General features: G+C 43.2%; 1 protein-coding gene across 15 annotated transcripts in view; it reads left to right on the top strand.

Moving 5' to 3' along the window:
• The window catches only part of LOC128858259 (mucin-2), a 131,308-nt gene that overhangs the window by 63,622 nt on the left and 49,453 nt on the right, over positions 1 to 18,233 (top strand). For 13 of the 15 annotated variants that reach the window (XM_054094387.1, XM_054094385.1, XM_054094386.1 and 10 more), the window contains 2 exons: positions 14,097 to 14,436; positions 15,392 to 18,196. In XM_054094387.1, the coding sequence (XP_053950362.1) occupies positions 14,097 to 14,436; positions 15,392 to 18,196 (3,145 nt within the window). Of the gene's footprint in view, positions 1 to 14,096; positions 14,437 to 15,391; positions 18,197 to 18,233 lie in introns of those variants that run through there. The other 2 variants (XM_054094384.1, XM_054094383.1) reach the window with 2 other exon arrangements.

Genomic DNA, 18,233 nt, shown 5'->3' with positions numbered 1-18,233 from the left:
CCTATGTCCTATTCGGGAAAAAGGAATTGATGATGATGATGATTTACTCGTATGACTTACAAAATCGTTGGCAGTGACACAACCAGTAAATCACAAGCGTCTGCACGAAAGCACTGTATTTTAACGTTACAAAAAAGTAAAGTTGGAAGTCATTTATAATTTTCACATTTTCGGTCAAAGCAGAATACTCATTCAAGAATATAGAGAAATGCTCAAGTGAAGTCTTGAGAAATTGTTTGATGTTTCCTCGATTTCCAGATATAAAAAGGTTTTTTAGCACCTATCCAAAAATTACCATAGAGAGGGCAACAAATAGTAGATTCTGATGGACTAAGCAATAAATAATGTCCATGAGATGTAATTGAATCAAAATCAAATTTTTAAAAAGAAAATTCCTCATTTCTAACGTGTGAAATAATTTTACCAGGAGTCAAAGTGTACTTTCCCAAAGCTATCTATTGTATACTTCCGTGGTATATTTACACGGTCACATTCCGCGAATGACCGACGATGGAGCTATGAAAAAGATCTTCGAAACAAATCCACTGACACAAGAAGAGGCCGGCCGAGAAAACGATGGAGAGATGACATTGAAGGCGACTTTGGACCTATGTGGGTTATAAATTTTGACTTTCAAGGATTATGAAATATTTGATGCATGGTTATTGAATATTTCTGTTCAACAGGAACTGCGGAGATATGTACATAGGCACATATGTATGTATGTATGTAAATATGACATTATACAGTGCCACCATAATTCCGATCACGTTTCTATTACATACATTTTACTACTCCCAACCTATGTACTTTTTCATACCGATCTACGTAGTTGGCGACTTGGTGACGAGACTCGTTGTAAATGCATTTAATAGTTTTAAATTTACACCGCGCAGGGGCGTCACTGAAGTTGATGGTGGTGGGGGCGGTGGCGGTGATGTTGTTGATGAAACTGGTGCAAAACCATATAAGGAGATCGAATAATTGGCGACAACAAAGTTTTGTTCAAATATGTATGTATGTATGCATGATGTTGATATTTTGTATGGATTGCCGTGCAGCGTGGGATTTCCTTGTATAACTACAATTTTGAATTTATTGGCTATTTATAAAATCAATTTGAGATCAGCATTGTATACTGTGTATGTAGTTAAAGTCAAATGAATGGCAATAACAACAGAAAGTTGCACATTATGTACCAATTTTTTGCAGAAGCTTGGGGAAGTGCCAACAAAAGGAAATGGAGTATTCGTTGACAAAATCTGTAGTTTTCCCCTTTACGGAGGGGGGAGGGTTGGAGTCTCGCTCCCCCTATACTTAAATAATATAAAAGATAGTGAATATGAGTCGATGGTAGAGACAAAATGTATTCATTGTATAAATAATTACTCCAGCAGGGCATCCTATTCTACCTGTACTGAAGATATACGATACGCTAGACAGGGCTAGTGTACTGGGGCGGCAGCCCTTGGTCGGGAAGAAAAACCCGAGTCATTCCGGTAACGTAGAACCGGCTGCCATGGGAACGTACACGCTGATGCTGAAGCATCTGGGACCCCTGGGAGTAGGATACCTCACAAGGGTCTTCAATTTGTCCCTGGCCACTCTCATCATCCCTGACAAGTGGAAAGCAGGGAGAGTGGTCCCACTACTGAAACCTGGGAAACCCGCCAACCAAGGGGAGTCTTATCGGCCGATAATTCTCCTTTCCCCAGTAGTGAAGACACTTGAAGCTCTCCTACTCCCCCTCTACACGACACACCAGACCCCAGCCCCACATCAGCACGGATTCCGACGAGTGCACAGCACCACCACTGCACTCACCGCCATAAACGCCCAGATAAATCGCGGGCTTAACCAAAACCGCCCCTGCGAGAGGACTGTCCTAGTAGCGTTGGACCTAAAGAAGGCTTTCGATACAGTCAGCCATTCCACGCTACTAGATGATATTTATCAGTCGACACCCCCGCCAGGGCTGAAGAGGTGGTCTGCGCACTACCTGAGCGGTCGGCACTCGTCAGTGATTTTTCGAGATCAAATATCAAAGCAGAGGAAGATTAAGCAAGGCGTACCGCAGGGTGGTGTCCTTTCACCCTTGCTTTTTAACTTCTACATCTCGAAGCTACCCCAACCACCAGCGGGACTTTCCCTGATCTCATACGCTGACGATTGCACGATAATGGCGTCGGGCAATGACATCGATGGCCTGTGTTCCAAAGTGAACAACTACCTCACCGACCTTTCTCGCTTTTTCACTGCTAGGAATCTCCAACTTTCCCCCACCAAGTCCACGGCGACCCTTTTCACCACCTGGACAAAGGAGGTCAAGCTGTCCCTTAAGGTAAAAGTCGACGACACACCAATTCCGACTGTAAATAACCCCAAAATTTTGGGTGTAACCTTTGACAGCTTGCTCTCCTTCTCTGCGCATACAACCGCAATTGCCACTAAAGTTCAAAATCGCAACAAGGTCCTCAAATCGCTGGCCGGCAGCACTTGGGGCAAAGACAAAGAACTGTTGCTTTCGACATTTAAGGCAATTGGCCGGCCGGTTCTAAACTATGCTGCGCCTGTCTGGTCGCCTGGAACTAGTGATTCGCAGTGGACAAAGCTTCAGACATGTCAAAATACCGCCATTCGGACAGCGACCGGGTGCCTCCTTATGTCACCCATCCAACATCTACACGACGAGGCACAAATGCTCCCAGTTGCGGAGCACAACAAATTGCTCAGCAAGCAGTTCCTGCTGGGGTGTTACCGCAGGTTTCACCCCTGCAGACACCTGCTTGAGCCTGAGCCGCCTCTCAGGCACGTCAGGAGACACCTCCTTGACTACGCTGACGAACTCCAGGACAAAACTGACCGAAACCTACTGAACCGGACAGTATTTAGACAGTCAATAAACGACATTCACCGGGAGACCGTTACCACCTTCATGAACTCCCGTCCTGTGAATGCCGTAATCGGAGTCCAACCACCACCTATCGCAGATGAAGAGCTCCAGCTTCCCCGTGAGACTCGTGTAACATTGGCACAATTACGTTCTGGATATTGTAGCAGGTTAAACTCCTACTTATCCAGAATTGACCCCGACATACCAAACACATGTCCGGCATGTGAAGGTACCCCGCACGACACTAACCACCTCTTCACATGCCCCCTCAAACCGACTCATCTAACCCCCCCTCTCCCTCTGGACCGAACCTGTCGAAACAGCATGTTTCCTGGGCCTACCCTTAGATGAGCTAGACGAAGATGACCGATGATATACTTACACTGACAGCGCTAAGTATGCTGTTAAAACAACAACAATAATCTGTACTGAAGAGATACGACAAAGTTCTCAGATGTTCAGTGTTAAATGATTTCCAGCTTCACATATTCTGGGATCCTTTTGCTGATACTTTTCATACTGATACATTAAGGGCACTGTATCGGACTCGTTGGTGGCGGGTACACAGCAATTTGAAAAGGCGAACAAATTTTGCTCACTGCAGACGGTGCAATAAAGCTGCGCATACTCAACTCCACGTTTAAGTCAGTTCTTCTGTATGGCTGCATCACCTGGAAAGTAAGTACGACAATCACGAAACGACTGCAAATATTTATTAACCGCTGTCTTCGGAGCATCATGCGAATTTTCTGGCCGCGAACAATAACGAATGCCGATTTGTTGCGGAAAGCCTCTCAGGTGAACGTAGCAACCAAAATATGGCAAAAGGAAATGACAGTGGATCGGCCAAACGCTGAGAAAGAGCGACGCTCACGTTGCTAAACAAGGTCTAGGCTGGAATCCTTTTCAGCATGCTGTTCGAGGAATTCGCAAACCGCGTACCAACTGGCGACGCTCTACAGATACAGAAATGAAATCTCTCGGCCTAGGTAGGGAGGTAGGTGAAATGGTTGAAGTGCACCTGGTTCTCCTCAAGTAGTACTAAAGCGGCGATTTGATACCATTATGAGACCTCCAACAGGCAGATATCTACAGCCAACCATAGCTGTTGGTGTAATGAGAAGATTGATGGAATTTAGGTTGGCGCACTGTCTCAGGTTGTCGAAGAAAGGAGCTCCCAGTAACCTTAATCGTCTAGCTGCAAAACCCAGACATTTGCAGAGAAAGTGCTCAACAGTATCTTTCTGTGAAAGGTGCCCCTGCAGCTCTGCAATGGGGGTTAAATGGTAACCCTAGCTTTTCCGCGTGTGTGCCGATCGTCCATTGACCGGTAAACACAGCTACGAGTTTGGAAATTGAATAGCGAGGAGTTTCTGAGTCTTCGTATATCGTATTGGGGCCAAAGGGGCCATGAAGAAATGGAGGCCATTTTTTCTGCGTTTTACTGAGAAATTATTTGTGCAGTTCCCCTTTAACAACTGGCAAGGGGATGCCGATGACCGGGTAGGAGGTCTCTGAAGCCAATTCAGTCCCCTTCCTGGCAAGCTCAGCAACAATTTCATTTCCTTCTATGTTCCTATGACCTGGAACCCGAATAAGAGAAATGTTACCTGCACACCCAAGATATTAGATCTCTTCTTTACAGGGGTTTACTAATTTCGCTCTACACCATGGCGTCGTCAGAGCCTTAATCGCGGCTTGACTATCGGAGAAAATGTTAATATCTCCCTCGCTCCCGCGTTCCTTCAGCATTTTGCATGCGTGCAAGATCGCAAAGACTTCTGCTTGAAAAACACTAGCAGTGTTCGGCATTTCAAAGGAGATAGATAAATTGCCTAATTTAGATTACCAGTAAACTTTTACTGATTACGGGAAAAATTGCAGTAAAAATATTCGTTTACTGATTACTAACAAAAATTCCAGTAAAAATAGTTTTTTACCCTTTACTGAAAAAAAATTTCAGTAAAAATATGTTTTTATTGATTAATGAAAAAAATTGCAGAAAAAAATATTTTTTTACTGTTTACTGAAAAAAAATCCACTAAAAATATTTGTGTACTGATTACTGGAAAAAATGCCATAAAAAAAAAAATAAATAATTGGCGCGTACACTTCTGTTAGGTGTTTGGCCGAGCTCCTCCTCCTATTTGTGGTGTGCGTTTTGATGTTGTTCCACAAATGGAGGGACCTACAGTTTCAAGCCGACTCCGAACGGCAGATATTTTTATGAGGAGCTTTTTCATGGCAGGGATACACTCGGAGGTTTGCCATTGCCTGCCGAGGGGCGACCGCTATTAGAAAAATGTTTTTATAAATTTTGCTTTCACCGAGATTCGAACCAACGACCTCTCTGTGAATTCCGAATGGTAATCACGCACCAACCCATTCGGCTACGGCGGCCGGAAAAAATGCCATCAATTTTTTTTTTACTGCTTACTGAAACAAATTGTAGTGATAAATTTGTTTATCGATTACTGGAAAAATGCCTTAAAAATATTTTTTTTCTCTTTATGGAAACATTTTTTTTCAGTTATCAGTAACTATCAGCAAATGTTTTCAGTAAAGAGTAAATATTTTACTGAGAATGCAAATGAAATTTTATTATAAGTATTTTTACTGCAATTTATTTCAGTAATCAGTAAACAAATATTTTTACTGAAATTTGTTTTACGCAATTAGTAATACCTTTACTGAAAATATTTGCTGGTAGTCACAAATCAGTAACCAATCATTAGATTCCATGAATTATTTAAGAAAATGCGAAATTTATTTTTTGGATTTTTATGAATTTTATACTTGTTGCAAAATCTGAGTGATGCAAATTTTGAAATGCTTGTTTTAAGAAAAGTTAATAGCGAAAAATTTTCTTAAAACAAGCATTTCAAATTTGCATCACTCAGTTTTTGCGTTCTGGACCGACTTACAATTCTAGCGAATGAAAACAACCGTCCTACAGGTGCAGATGACGGTAATGGGGTATTATATTTTGGAAAAACGGTTTTACTCGTAATATCCTGATGTTTATTTAGACAACTTCTTGTTTCATCTCGTTCGGTCAGGTATAAAAATTGTTCCTGAAGATAACTTTTCGAGTCAGTGGAACCACAATGTATACTAATATCTGTTTAAGTATATATATGAATAAAACAAACATTTTTTCCTTTGAAAATATTTTTTGTGAATATATTTTATACCCAGACTTGAAAAATTCATAATTCTGTTGAAGCCAAAAAATTTATAGTGTGGCTCACACAAGAAAATTGTTTTAACGGACGTGGAGTTACAGATCGAAATTGAGTACCTGAAACAATTATCGAGTCAGCTGAACCGGAGATAGTGTAAGATTCCTCATCACTGGCATATTCATTTATATGTCCTAAATCATTGAAAATCAATAATTGAATATATTGATTGCCGACCAATCTTCTGCGGCTATGGGTTGTTTTTGCCTTATGAGCTGGAGCGGAATGTTGTTGGAAGATCCAACGCTCTCCATTGAAGAGAATAATACTCAACTGCCGTACCACACCTTCTAAGACATCCTCCTGGTACACTTTTGCTCCCGTCTTAACCCCTTTTTCGCAGGAATGAAGAGATGAAACGCCTTTACAAGTTACTCCCCACAAAACTATTAAGGAGACTGGATGACGGCCACGCTGAACCCTTGGAACAACATTTTTTGGATCTTTAGAAGTTTTAGCACAGATTTTGTCGTTTTGCTTATTGAAAACTTCTTCAGCAGTGAACATTTTCTCATCTGTAAAAAGAATATTTTAATGGCCGTTGACCGCGTGCCACCGAAGACGCTGCTTGTATCTATCGAGCCTAATTTTCTTGACCTAAAGATGACCAGTTTAGCGAAGGAAGGCTTTCGTGTGGAGATCATTTCTAATTAGTCTTGGCTTGAATCTGGCCGATACATTCATTTCCCTGGACATGATTTTCAGCTTTCTAAGGGTATTTCTGCGAACTCTTTTTCGAGTGGCTTTTATGGCTGCACTAGTTTGAACAACGCGAGGATGACCACTTCTTCTTCTGTCTGTCACTTCAGACGTTTGGGAAAACCAATTGATCGTGCGGTAAACAAACATTTTCGCAGTAGTATAATAATTTGCAATTCGTAAATCTCTCTTGCACTTTTACTTCTCTTTTGTAATGCAATCACTGTAATGCGATTTTGCTTAGCTCCCCACTCCATTGTTAACAAGTGCCACGAATCTGAGTATAATTTATGAGAAGACAACGCATACGTACAAAATTAAAAATAACGGAACTTTTTCTGGGGATTTGTTCTTGTCATAACCATTGTAAAATTTGTAACAACATTTATGACCAGACTAGTACTTGAATTTGAATTTGAAGAGGTCGAGCCAAGGAGCACCATGAGATTTGGTGGCTCCTAAAACACTCAGGCTAAAAAGCCCATTGTATTTAAAGCTCTGGAAAGGGGGTAGATAGTTAAGGAGGGAGGGAGAAAAGTATCAGAGAAAGAGATAGGAAAGAATAGAGACAGAGATAGAGATAGTTAGTCCTGTGAGAATTTTCCAGATTCTTTAGCGAATCTGTAAATATCCTCCAGTTTTAGAGAACGAATATTACTCATTCCCATGACATCGGAACCCAATACCCGTAGTCGCGCTCTAGCAAAGGCAGGACACTCACAGAGAAAGTGCTCAGTGCTATCCGCCTCCTCCAAGCAGGACAGGCATACCGGGTCCTCGATGATTCCAATGGTGGTCATATGCTGACCCCATGGGTTGTGTCCTGTAATGATGCCGACCATCAACCGAATGTCTTTCCTTCTAAGTTTTAGTAGAAAGTTTGACAGTTTTCTGTTCGGACTTGTCACAAAACACTTTGCAGTTCTGCAGCGTTCTAGACCGGACCATCGCTCTTTATGTAGATTGCCTACATAATCGTTGATCCAATTCTTGATTCCTGCGGGACTGATTCCGATTATTGGCTCTGGCCCCTGTGGGGGCACCGCTGATCCACGGTTGGCCAATTCGTCGGCAATTTCGTTTCCTTGAACACCGGAGTGTCCCGGAACCCATATAAGTACAAGCCTGTTTTGTCTTGCGACAGAATTAAGCTTCTTCTTACATTCTTGAACAATCTTCGAGGTTTGCTTCGCGTTCTCCAGGGCCTTCAATGCAGCCTGACTGTCACTGAAGACTCCAATCTGTTTCCCGCTCCATCTCCTCTCGATTATCCATTCGGCTACTTTTAGGATGGCAAAAACTTCTGTTTGAAAAACAGTTGCCATTCCCCCCATAGCATAGTGATACTTATTACTATCGTTTAAGTACCATCCGGCTCCAGACCCTATTTCAGTCTTGGACCCATCGGTAAAGAAAATATCCGTCAAACCTCCCTGCATGCATTCTGGATTGCTCCATTGCTCACGCAATGGAAATCTGACATCAAATTTCCTTCCGAACGAAACTGTGGGTATCAGGTCATCTTTAGGTGCCAAAAACAGTGGATACTGCTCCGACAGCAACTTAAAGATTTCTCTGTGTCCCGAAGTTCCATCTTCGTGCCAGAAACCATATTTATGGAGTCTACACATTGCTTTTATTGCTTCCTGTTGTATCTTAAGATCCAGGGGGAGCAAATTAAGCATAGCATTTAGGGCATCACCAGAGGTTGTACTCATGGCACCCGTGATGCATAAACATACACTTCTTTGCAGCCTGTATAGTTCCCGGATTGTGGACTTAACCATGCTCCGTCGCCACCAGACCACAGAAGCGTAAGTGATGATTGGTCTGATAAGTGCCGTGTATATCCATAGGACCACAGCAGGTTTCAGACCCCAAGTTTTGCCAAAGGCTCTACGGCATTGCTGAAAAATCTTCAATGCACGATTCACCTTCAGTGAAACGTGTGTCTCCCAGGTCAGCTTCTTATCCAAGATTACTCCTAGATATTTAACTTCGTTGGAAAGACCAAGTGTCACACCTTTCAGTGTTGGAAGACTGAGTCCATCCAATTTCCGTTTTCTCGTAAACAAGACTATGGTTGTTTTGTTCGGATTAACGGAAAGACCTTGTCTCATGCACCAATCATCGATTTTGTCAAGGATACTCTGCACTTTCGTGCAAAGCCTCCTTAAGGATTTATCCGATGTTAGCGCACAGACGTCGTCCGCATATGCTTGGACGTGAAAGCCGAGTTCCTGCATCTCCGCTAATAGGGAGTCTACGACGAAGCACCACAGCAGCGGAGAAAGAACACCCCCTTGGGGACATCCTTGCTTGGCCCTGACTGTGATTTGCTCGTCGTCACTCCCACCAGCGGTTAACAGCCTCTCAGAGAGCATGGAGTATATCCATTTTATAATGGCTTGATTAACTCCGTGTCGTTCGGCAGAAGAACATATCGAGCCGAAAGTGGCATTATCAAAAGCCCCCTCAATGTCCACGAACACGCCCATTGTGTATTCGTCAGCTTCCAGCCCAGCTTCAATCTTGCTAACAAGATCGTGTAAGGCTGATTCACATGATTTTCCACTCTGGTAAGCGTGTTGATTTCTACTAAGTGGACTTCTCGGCAATACCCCCACTCGAATATGTTTCTCCACCACTCGTTCCAGACTTTTCAACATGAACGATGTCAAACTGATTGGTCTGAAACTTTTTGCTAGGGAATAGTCATCTTTTCCTGGTTTTGGAATAAATACTACTCTTACGCGTCGCCATTGGGATGGTATATAACCAAATGCAAGACAGGCTGTGAAGATCCTTTTCAGGGCCTCAATCAGCCTGTCTCCTCCTTTTTTAAGCATTACTGGATATATTCCGTCAGGTCCAGGGGACTTAAAGTTGTCAAAGGAAGATAAGGAAAACCTTATCGATTCCCTTGTCACTATCCGACTAGCAATATACCAGCTGTACCTAGAGGTTCCACCGTTGCCACCGTCATTGTTCATGCCACTCTCAGCTTCAGAGAGAGTTCTACTACCCGGAAAATGGGTTTCGAGTAGAGCATTAAACGTTTCCGATTTGGAAATGGTGTATGAACCATCAGGTTTTCGAATGGAATCCAGCCTTACTGAGCGGTCTAAATGAAGGACCTTACAAAGTCTCGCTGTTTCCCTCATTTCTTCGACGTTACTGCAGAAATTTCTATAGGATTCAAGTTTGGCTTGCCGTACTTTTTTCTTATATTCTCTCTGTGTAAGTCGATGATTGGCCCAGTCCTCTTCTGTTTTGGTCTTCAAGGCCTTATTAAGAAGTTTCCTGGACCGTACACGAAGCTTCGACAGTTCAGGGTTCCACCAAGGAACCGCTTTCCCCTGTCTGCTTTGCCTGAGTGGACACAGTTCCTCAAAGCAGTTGATTAAAGTACCTTCTAATTTCTTAGTAGCATCTTCAATCATTTCTGCTGATTTGAGTTTTTTCAGGTTTGGTAATCGCTCTGTTACAAGCTCACCATACCTGTCCCAGTCCACATTTCGAGGATTCCTACCGGAAGGTATTGATATTGTGTCAATTCCCAGTCGGAATTCGATAAGACGATGATCAGAAAGAGAGTCCTCTTCCAAAACTCGCCATCGGTTGATTTGATTTCCAACTGACCTATTGGTAAGTGTTAAATCAATCACCTCTTGTCTCCTTCTGGTCACAAAAGTTGGTTTGTTACCAGTGTTTTGGATGACCAAATCGGATGACAGGATAAAATCCAGTAACTTGAGACCTCTGGGGTTGCATTTGCTGCTTCCCCACACAATGTTCTGTGAATTTGCGTCACAGCCCACTATTAGCCCCAGATTATTGGATTCTGCGTACTTGACCACTTCTCTTAGCTCCCTCGAAGGAGGTGGCTGTACAGAGTCATAGGGTAGGTAGGCCGAAACTATGATAGCTTCGACACTGTTCCCACTTTTCCAGTACTTTATTTTTGCAGCAACGATATCTCCGGAGCATAGCTCTTTTAACATCGTGTGTTCGATCAACCTCGGCATGATAATACATGCTCGCGGTCTCACATTCCCTTCACAATGAAGTATTTGTCCCCACGACATAGCACTTAGACCACAGATACGCTTGTGACATACCCATGGTTCTTGTATAAGTATTATGTGTGGGTTTGTTTGCAGTTTTGCATGCCTACGGCACAAGAGAGCCGTAGACGCTTTGCTATGCTGCAGATTAATCTGTGTAAATATTACTTCAGTCATGAGACTGAGTATATTTACGCTTTGTCCTCCACCTTATCCTGGACGCGGAACTGGATCCGCCCCAGATGTAGGTGAGGACGGCAACCGTACTTCGACTTAAGCACCTTGAGGGACCCAAGATCGATACCCAGTACCAGGTGGGAACCCGCCTCCGAAGTGGTAGCGGATTTCTGCCTGGTGCACGAGTATACTCTCCAGAGAGTCGTGTCAAGATCCTTATTCTGAACACGGATGCGTTTGAGGAGTTCTGCTGAATTACAGGAAGGACCCGGAATCCAGACACTCGCTCGTACCAGCCTTTCTTTGCTACTCTCAACAAGAATAAACTTGCTGTTTTCGCAGGCTGGAATCTTTGCTATAACTTTTTCTAGCCATTCTCGGGAAAAAGCATTGGAACAGTGCACCTTTACGATGCCGTCTACCACGCTTTTCCCCTCGAACGTCGGCGCGTCTTTCGACTCACCGATAGCTTTCCAAAGATAGCTGTCAAGATAGTCTTGTTGCCCTTTGGACAGTAGACCATCTTGTTTGTCGGTATGTATCTCCACCGTCATTGCCTTTGCTGCCATTCTCGCGAATGATTCGCCAGACGTTGACGGAAGAGTGTCATTCGACATTTGAGGTCCCTTAGCCTCTGCCTTGTCAGGCAAAGGTGTGTCTGCCTTGGATTGGGTCGAGGATGCAGGCATTTCCGAATTCCGTCTCTCGACTTTCCTCTTCTTTGCCTTTCTCCTCTTCCCGGTCTTTGGCACAGACCCCGTTTCGTTTCCGGAAGAGCGCAGCGCTACAGAGGAATCCTCTGTTCTGCCACGCTTTCCCGTTTCCGTTACAGGTGTCGAAGTTGACGGAGCTTGAGTCCTTGCCTTAGCTAGTGCTTCGGCTTGCCTCGCCTTCTGTCTCCTTCGTTTGATCTGCCTTGCGGTTAGACCAACACCTGCGTTCGAATCTCCAATAACTTCGGTCTTTTTACCGGTACTTACCTGATTCGCACCAGGTTTAACCGTTGTCAAAGACTTACTCGGTACCAGAGATCCGTCTGAGTCTACTGAGAGATTGTCCGCCATCTCCACATCCTCCACAACTTGTTCAGTTGCTTCAGATCGTTTCGACGGCGGTGTATCACTCACACTCACTCGGCTCTCCATTGGCATAGCCAATGTGCCATGTTTCACCACTAGTAGTTCGCTTCCTCCGGAACCCTGGGTGTCAGTTCCGGTCATAGGGGAGTGTGAGGTTCGGGCCTGCACATCCGATGCCCGAGCCGTCGATTGCTCGACGGGAGGATTTCCCAGAAGTGGGTTACCTCGTGCAGAAAGATCCTTGTTGAGCCTCCACATTGTAAGGAAATGCATTTTATACCTCCTGCCAGGTTGTCGGTACGGTACTCTCCACATAGTACTTGGGTGGCCACCAATTCCGCCGTTCCGCGGTTGAGTGGATACCCAATTCCTATATGGAGCTGCCCTCTTAGTTCGTGGTAAGTTAATCTCCATAGAATGGGGTTAACTCGCCACTTAAGCCTCATCCCCGCGGCAAGGAGACCGACATGACAAGGAGACTAGTACTTAGTTCAACTCCAAATTCCTTAAATACCTTAACGAAGTTCGATCATTGGTCAATGATGGTTTAAACTATTTTTTCACACGATCAAGGATTCTCTGTAAACATATTGATGATCTCAATCCGTTCATAATACTAAACATATTTTTACATAATTTTTATTTGAATCTTTACTGAATATTTTAGGTTTCACGTTCTGACTCCTTTGTATTTAGTGCGTCATATGTTGCTTTTCTTTTTCTGAGGAAAAGAAGATTCCAAAACTAAAAATTTTTGTTGAGTACATAATTGATTTAATTTTTCTGATCAGAGTGCATTATATATTGACTACCATAAAAAAGTAAACAAATTACTGATAGTGCAAAATAAAAAAAATATATTTATTGCATTTGGCTGGCCGAACCCACGCAGAGACCATTGTGGTCCAAAGCGATACCAGATTAGATTCCTTTTTTTTAGCGGAAATATGCATCACTCAAGATACGCATGTTGTTCTAGATAGATTCTAGTTTTTCAAAACTGAGAGCACTTAGGTAGCATAGTCTAGTTTTCGAGAGTGCCGGACAATGACATAGAAGATGTTTATCTTGTTCCCAGCTCATTATACTTCGTGCAGGCATCGTTAAGAGTTAGATTTAGCTTGTAATCATGTGCTGCAACTAGACAGTGCTCTGTTAGTACACCAACTAGAGTTCTACAGCTCCTTCTATCGAACGATATAATTGCTTTAGTATACTTGTCATCATAAGTCTGTTTACACATGATCTTGGCAACTTTACAGTTGGTTATACTAAATCATCTGCCTTTCGCCTTTTTTACCTTTTCGAATTTAAGTATCTGACTTATTTGATCCCCTGCAAGTCTCGCGCATTCTTTAGCTATTCCATCCACTGTCTCATTTCCCTCTATGATTTTATGCCCCGGAACTCGATATACATAAACAAAGCCTGGAGTTACGACCGATCTTGTTTATTGCTTCCTTGCATTTAAACACATTTTTGGATGATAGACAGTATGTTTTTATCCACGTAGAAGTTCATTGCGCAGTTAATTGTTGCGTCCGTACATACAAGCTCTGCTGCTTTCTTTACAGCAAATATCTCAGCTTGAAACACAGTACAAGAGTTAGGGAGCTTAAATGACTTTTTGATGCTTAATTGGCACAATACGTGCCAGTACCAACCCCCTCTTTCATTTTTAATCCATCGGTAGAAGCATTCATGGTGTTACTTCTCGGAACTAAGCCCTTGCTCCATCCATCGCCTGCGATAACGGTCTTTAGCGGTTTTCCAAAACTCGTAACTGGAACTATGTAGTCTGATCTGACCGTGGCATTCCCAGTAATAGTTGTAATTTATAATTTAGTTGTAATTTACTATTTATAAGCATGAATAAGCATGGCATCATTTATAAAGCTTGCTAATTTCTCACCCTCTATCTTTTCTGTTATTCTTCCAGTGGCAGCAAACCGAAGACATCGATCATAAAAAAGAAATTCGTTCGCATTTATATAAATTACGTGAATCGCGTTTACGTGACTTGTATCAGGGCGACATCATGGCTGGCAATTTTGCTAAAGATCCGTTCAACCCTTCGCACGGTGACTCGTTGGTAGGTCAAAATTTTCAGAGTTTGAAATCCCAAGAGGTACGAGATTCAGTAAGTCCAACACGGGATTTGAAGTTTCATTCAATGACTCTCAACCATCCCAACACAACGGGTTGGGATGTGCAAACCTCGTCAGAAGTTAGTCCAGATGGTCGCGCATATCGTACCGAAACTGTGGCCACCACAGATGGTAAGTTTATATTTATATTTATTTCACGTGCTCATAGGTATTTGTAAATATGTACGAGTATATGTCTGCGATGGAACGATTGGTGAAACTACTTGTATTGCCAATTACACTGGGGGCCATGTTAATGTGTTTAGCGGAATTATTGAATAACTTTGAAAATTGATTTAGCAAAATTGTATTGTTTTTTAAAACTCAGGCTTCTCAACTAGCTTTCCAAAACAATATCGCAATTTAGGCTGCCTTTATTTGTAAGGCAAAAGTTTAATGCGACATCAAGCCCATTTCGGTTCGAATGTTGTCCTTGAGGTCTTCTATGGGCTTAGTTTTGTTAGCATAAGCTTCATTCCATAACAATTCCCATAAAAAGGAGATCGGTAGAACTTATAACTGTAGATCTTTTTTGGCCAGTCAATATCGTCTGTGCAATGTCCACCTGCTCCTTGCACTTCGTTGCAAAAGTCTATTATTGGCTGTGCAATTTTTCATGCCTTTTCCACGCTTTTGTGGTAACATAAGGTGAACTCACAGCCATTTATTAGTATTGCTATAAACCGTCTTGCCAGCTCTGAAGAAGAATGGCACAATGATCGTTTTTGAGTAAACATCTTTCGGAACTACTTTCTGATGTGAGACCCAAGCTCGAAATTTGGGGCTAAGTGATTTGAATTGTGTCACCTTTGTGTGGAGTAAAGGTCGAGATATTTTCGGTGTTGAGCAAACACAACCAACTGATAGAGAATTTTTAAGATAAAACGAAATCATTTCTTCGCGTTCTCTGGACATTGTAATTTAAACATAATTGATGCGTCGGTCAATTAAGAATTGTCAACGTTCATTAATAATACCTTTGACCAAATTGAGGTGGCATACCCTGAATATACATTTCTTTTACAAACATTTTTAACACACTTACATATACATACACACATACCTATATGTAATCACATGCTTTCAGGTGTTGAGAAGATTAATGGTGGCACCGCTGAATTTCGAGGCCTAAATGAGCAGCGCGCAAGCGCCTCCCATCAGGGTGACGATAAGAATTTCGTAAAAAAGGCATCGGAAAATTCAAACACTCATTTGCAAGAGCGCATTGTTGTTGGCGATGAAAATTCTGGCCGCACCGAAATGAAAATGAGTTCGACGACCACTTCGTCCTCTTCTCAAGTGACATCTTCATCTTCAGCTGTCGAATATGGAGGTGGGGAGCCGAATGATGCCAGATACCTTATGGATAATACCAATCGCCAGCATCCAGGCCAATACCCCCAACAACAACGACTGACACAAGATCAATATATTCAGCAACAACAACAACAACGCCAACAACAATTACAGCAACAGGAATTTGAACAAACGAAACAATATCAACAGCAACAACATCAACAACGCGTTCAACAGCAAGAGCAGGAGCAACGTCAATATACCGAGGAGTTTAATCGTAATCGACAGGAATCCTCTACAAGCCGCAATGTGGATACCCAACAGACGACGGAACAGAATAGACGCGTTGTAGACGTAGATAAGGCATCACCTGAATATCAAAAACATGTCCAATATCTTATGTCACAGCCTGGCGAAATCATTTCGAATACGGTTGAGTATCCAAAGCCGAACGTTAAGATGATCACCACCGTTAAGCGTTTGCCTGATGGCACCATAGTCAAGAATAAGCGTTACGAAACGGAGGAGCTGCGTCCTGCAGTGGATAGCCCACGTCAACGTACAACGTCTTCAACGAGCCAGAGCAGTACTCAACATAGAAACGAGCAACAGCGACGTGAGCAGACTGAAGATAATGTCTATAACCGTCAGCAAAATGTGCGTAATAACACTACCAGGCGATCTGAACATGATGTCGTCGATAATGCCGAGCCATTTGCGCATGTTCCAAGCCAACAACAATTGGTTGAGTCTCATCCCACTGATCATTTTACGGATGAGATTACCAATACCGAGACGAAATTTTCGTCAGTGAAGAAATCAAGCCGACGTTTCTCGACTGAGACAACCTCTGAGACCATTGAAGAGTTCTCAGATCACGCACCTCCATCACATGCGCCCGGTATTCGTGGTAAGCCAGGTAGCGGTCGTCCGCCTACTCAAGATTTTTCTACCCACGGATTTCCTTCAGTGAAGCCAAATAAGCCAACTCAAGAATATCCGACGGAACGGCCACATGGGGCGCCACAGTCGCAAAGACCTGACTTCAGTACTCATGGGTTTCCTTCGGTAAGCCCAAATAAGCCTACACAGGAGTATCCTGGTGATCGGGTACGCCCCTCAGATGTCGAACGTCTTAATCAACGAACTGTGACGGAGTTGAATAACACCAGTTCTAATGTTCCATACGGGTCTCCTGCAGTGAATCCAAATTCAAAAATTACTACCACTAAAGATGGAGATGTGATAATCGTAAGTTCAGAATCCACCCGCAGTTCAAAGTTTAAGACCAATGCGGAGCGTGTTATCGAAACAGAAGTAGTGATCGATGGTGATTCCAGTCCTAATCGTGGGTTTCCCGCAGTAAAGCAAACATCACCGGGAGGAAGAGATTCGCCCAGGTATGGTACGCCGACCAGGGAGTACCCGGGTAGTCCACGTAGACCACAACCTGCTGAAGATTTTTCTACTCATGGTTTTCCATCCGTTAGATCTCCAACAAAGCAATCAACTGATTTCCCAGCAAACGGTTTCCCATCTGATAGAGATGTAGCCAAACCGACATCAGCACATCCTGCACCGTCTAGAATTATCAATCCGGATGGCAGCGTAACAACAATTAGTTCGGAAACGAAGAAAACTATTAAGCATAATACGAATAGGGAGCACATTATTGAAACAGAGATTGTAGGCGATAGTCATCAACCATTGCCGTCCGGACTACGTCAACCAGACAAAATTACATTCCCTCCCACACCTCAACCAACAGATTTTGGTACGCATGGGTTTCCTTCGGTAAGAGAATCTGCTCCTACTAATGACGCATACCGTCGGCAAGGAACACCAACTCGCGAATATCCTAGCAGTCCTCACAAACCACAACCATCTGCGGATTTCTCCACACATGGATTTCCCTCGGTAAAAGATTCCGCACCGGTAAGAGAGAGCACACCCTCACGAGACTATCCGAGCAGTCCACGTCAAAATCAACCATCGCAAGATTTCTCCACTCATGGCTTTCCGTCTGTGAGAACACCCAACAAACCTGTATCGGATTATTCAACGCCGAGTGGTGGCTTCCCCTCTACCAGGGATACTAATGCACCCAAGTTAATGCCAACTCAATCAAGACCACAACCAAGTACCACAACCCCACAAAAATCTACAACTACAACAGACTCATCACAACGCCTAATATCAAAAGAAAGAGATGTAGATGCTACACATCGTGCTTTTGCTGCTTCTCTTCGATGTTCCTCACCAGTGGATAGCCCAGATCATCACCGCAGTACGCCGCGCTCCAGTGTATCATCGACCAGAACATTTAGACGCGACGGACGAGAAGGATCCCATGATAGTGAAACTAGCCGTATCAGTTCGGGTACAGTTACGCGTTCTTCGCCAAGTAAGAGTGTTGGTAAAACTGTCGTTACAAAGCAAACTGTTGTTAAAACTCGTAACGTGAATGGTTCTAACGAAACAATTGATTTAACACCGCAGCGCCCCACAAAGTCACCTTCTCCCAATAAGGCCACAACCACGACCACTACACGCATCACGACAACTAGAAAGAGTCCAACCGAAGTGCCCAAACCAGGTACGAAATAAGATATAGAAAGCACATTACAACTAAA

The sequence above is a fragment of the Anastrepha ludens genome, chromosome 3 (assembly GCF_028408465.1).
Source record: "Anastrepha ludens isolate Willacy chromosome 3, idAnaLude1.1, whole genome shotgun sequence".
In the NCBI taxonomy this organism is placed as follows: Eukaryota; Metazoa; Arthropoda; class Insecta; order Diptera; family Tephritidae; genus Anastrepha; species Anastrepha ludens.
This window is presented reverse-complemented; position numbering and strand designations above follow the sequence as displayed.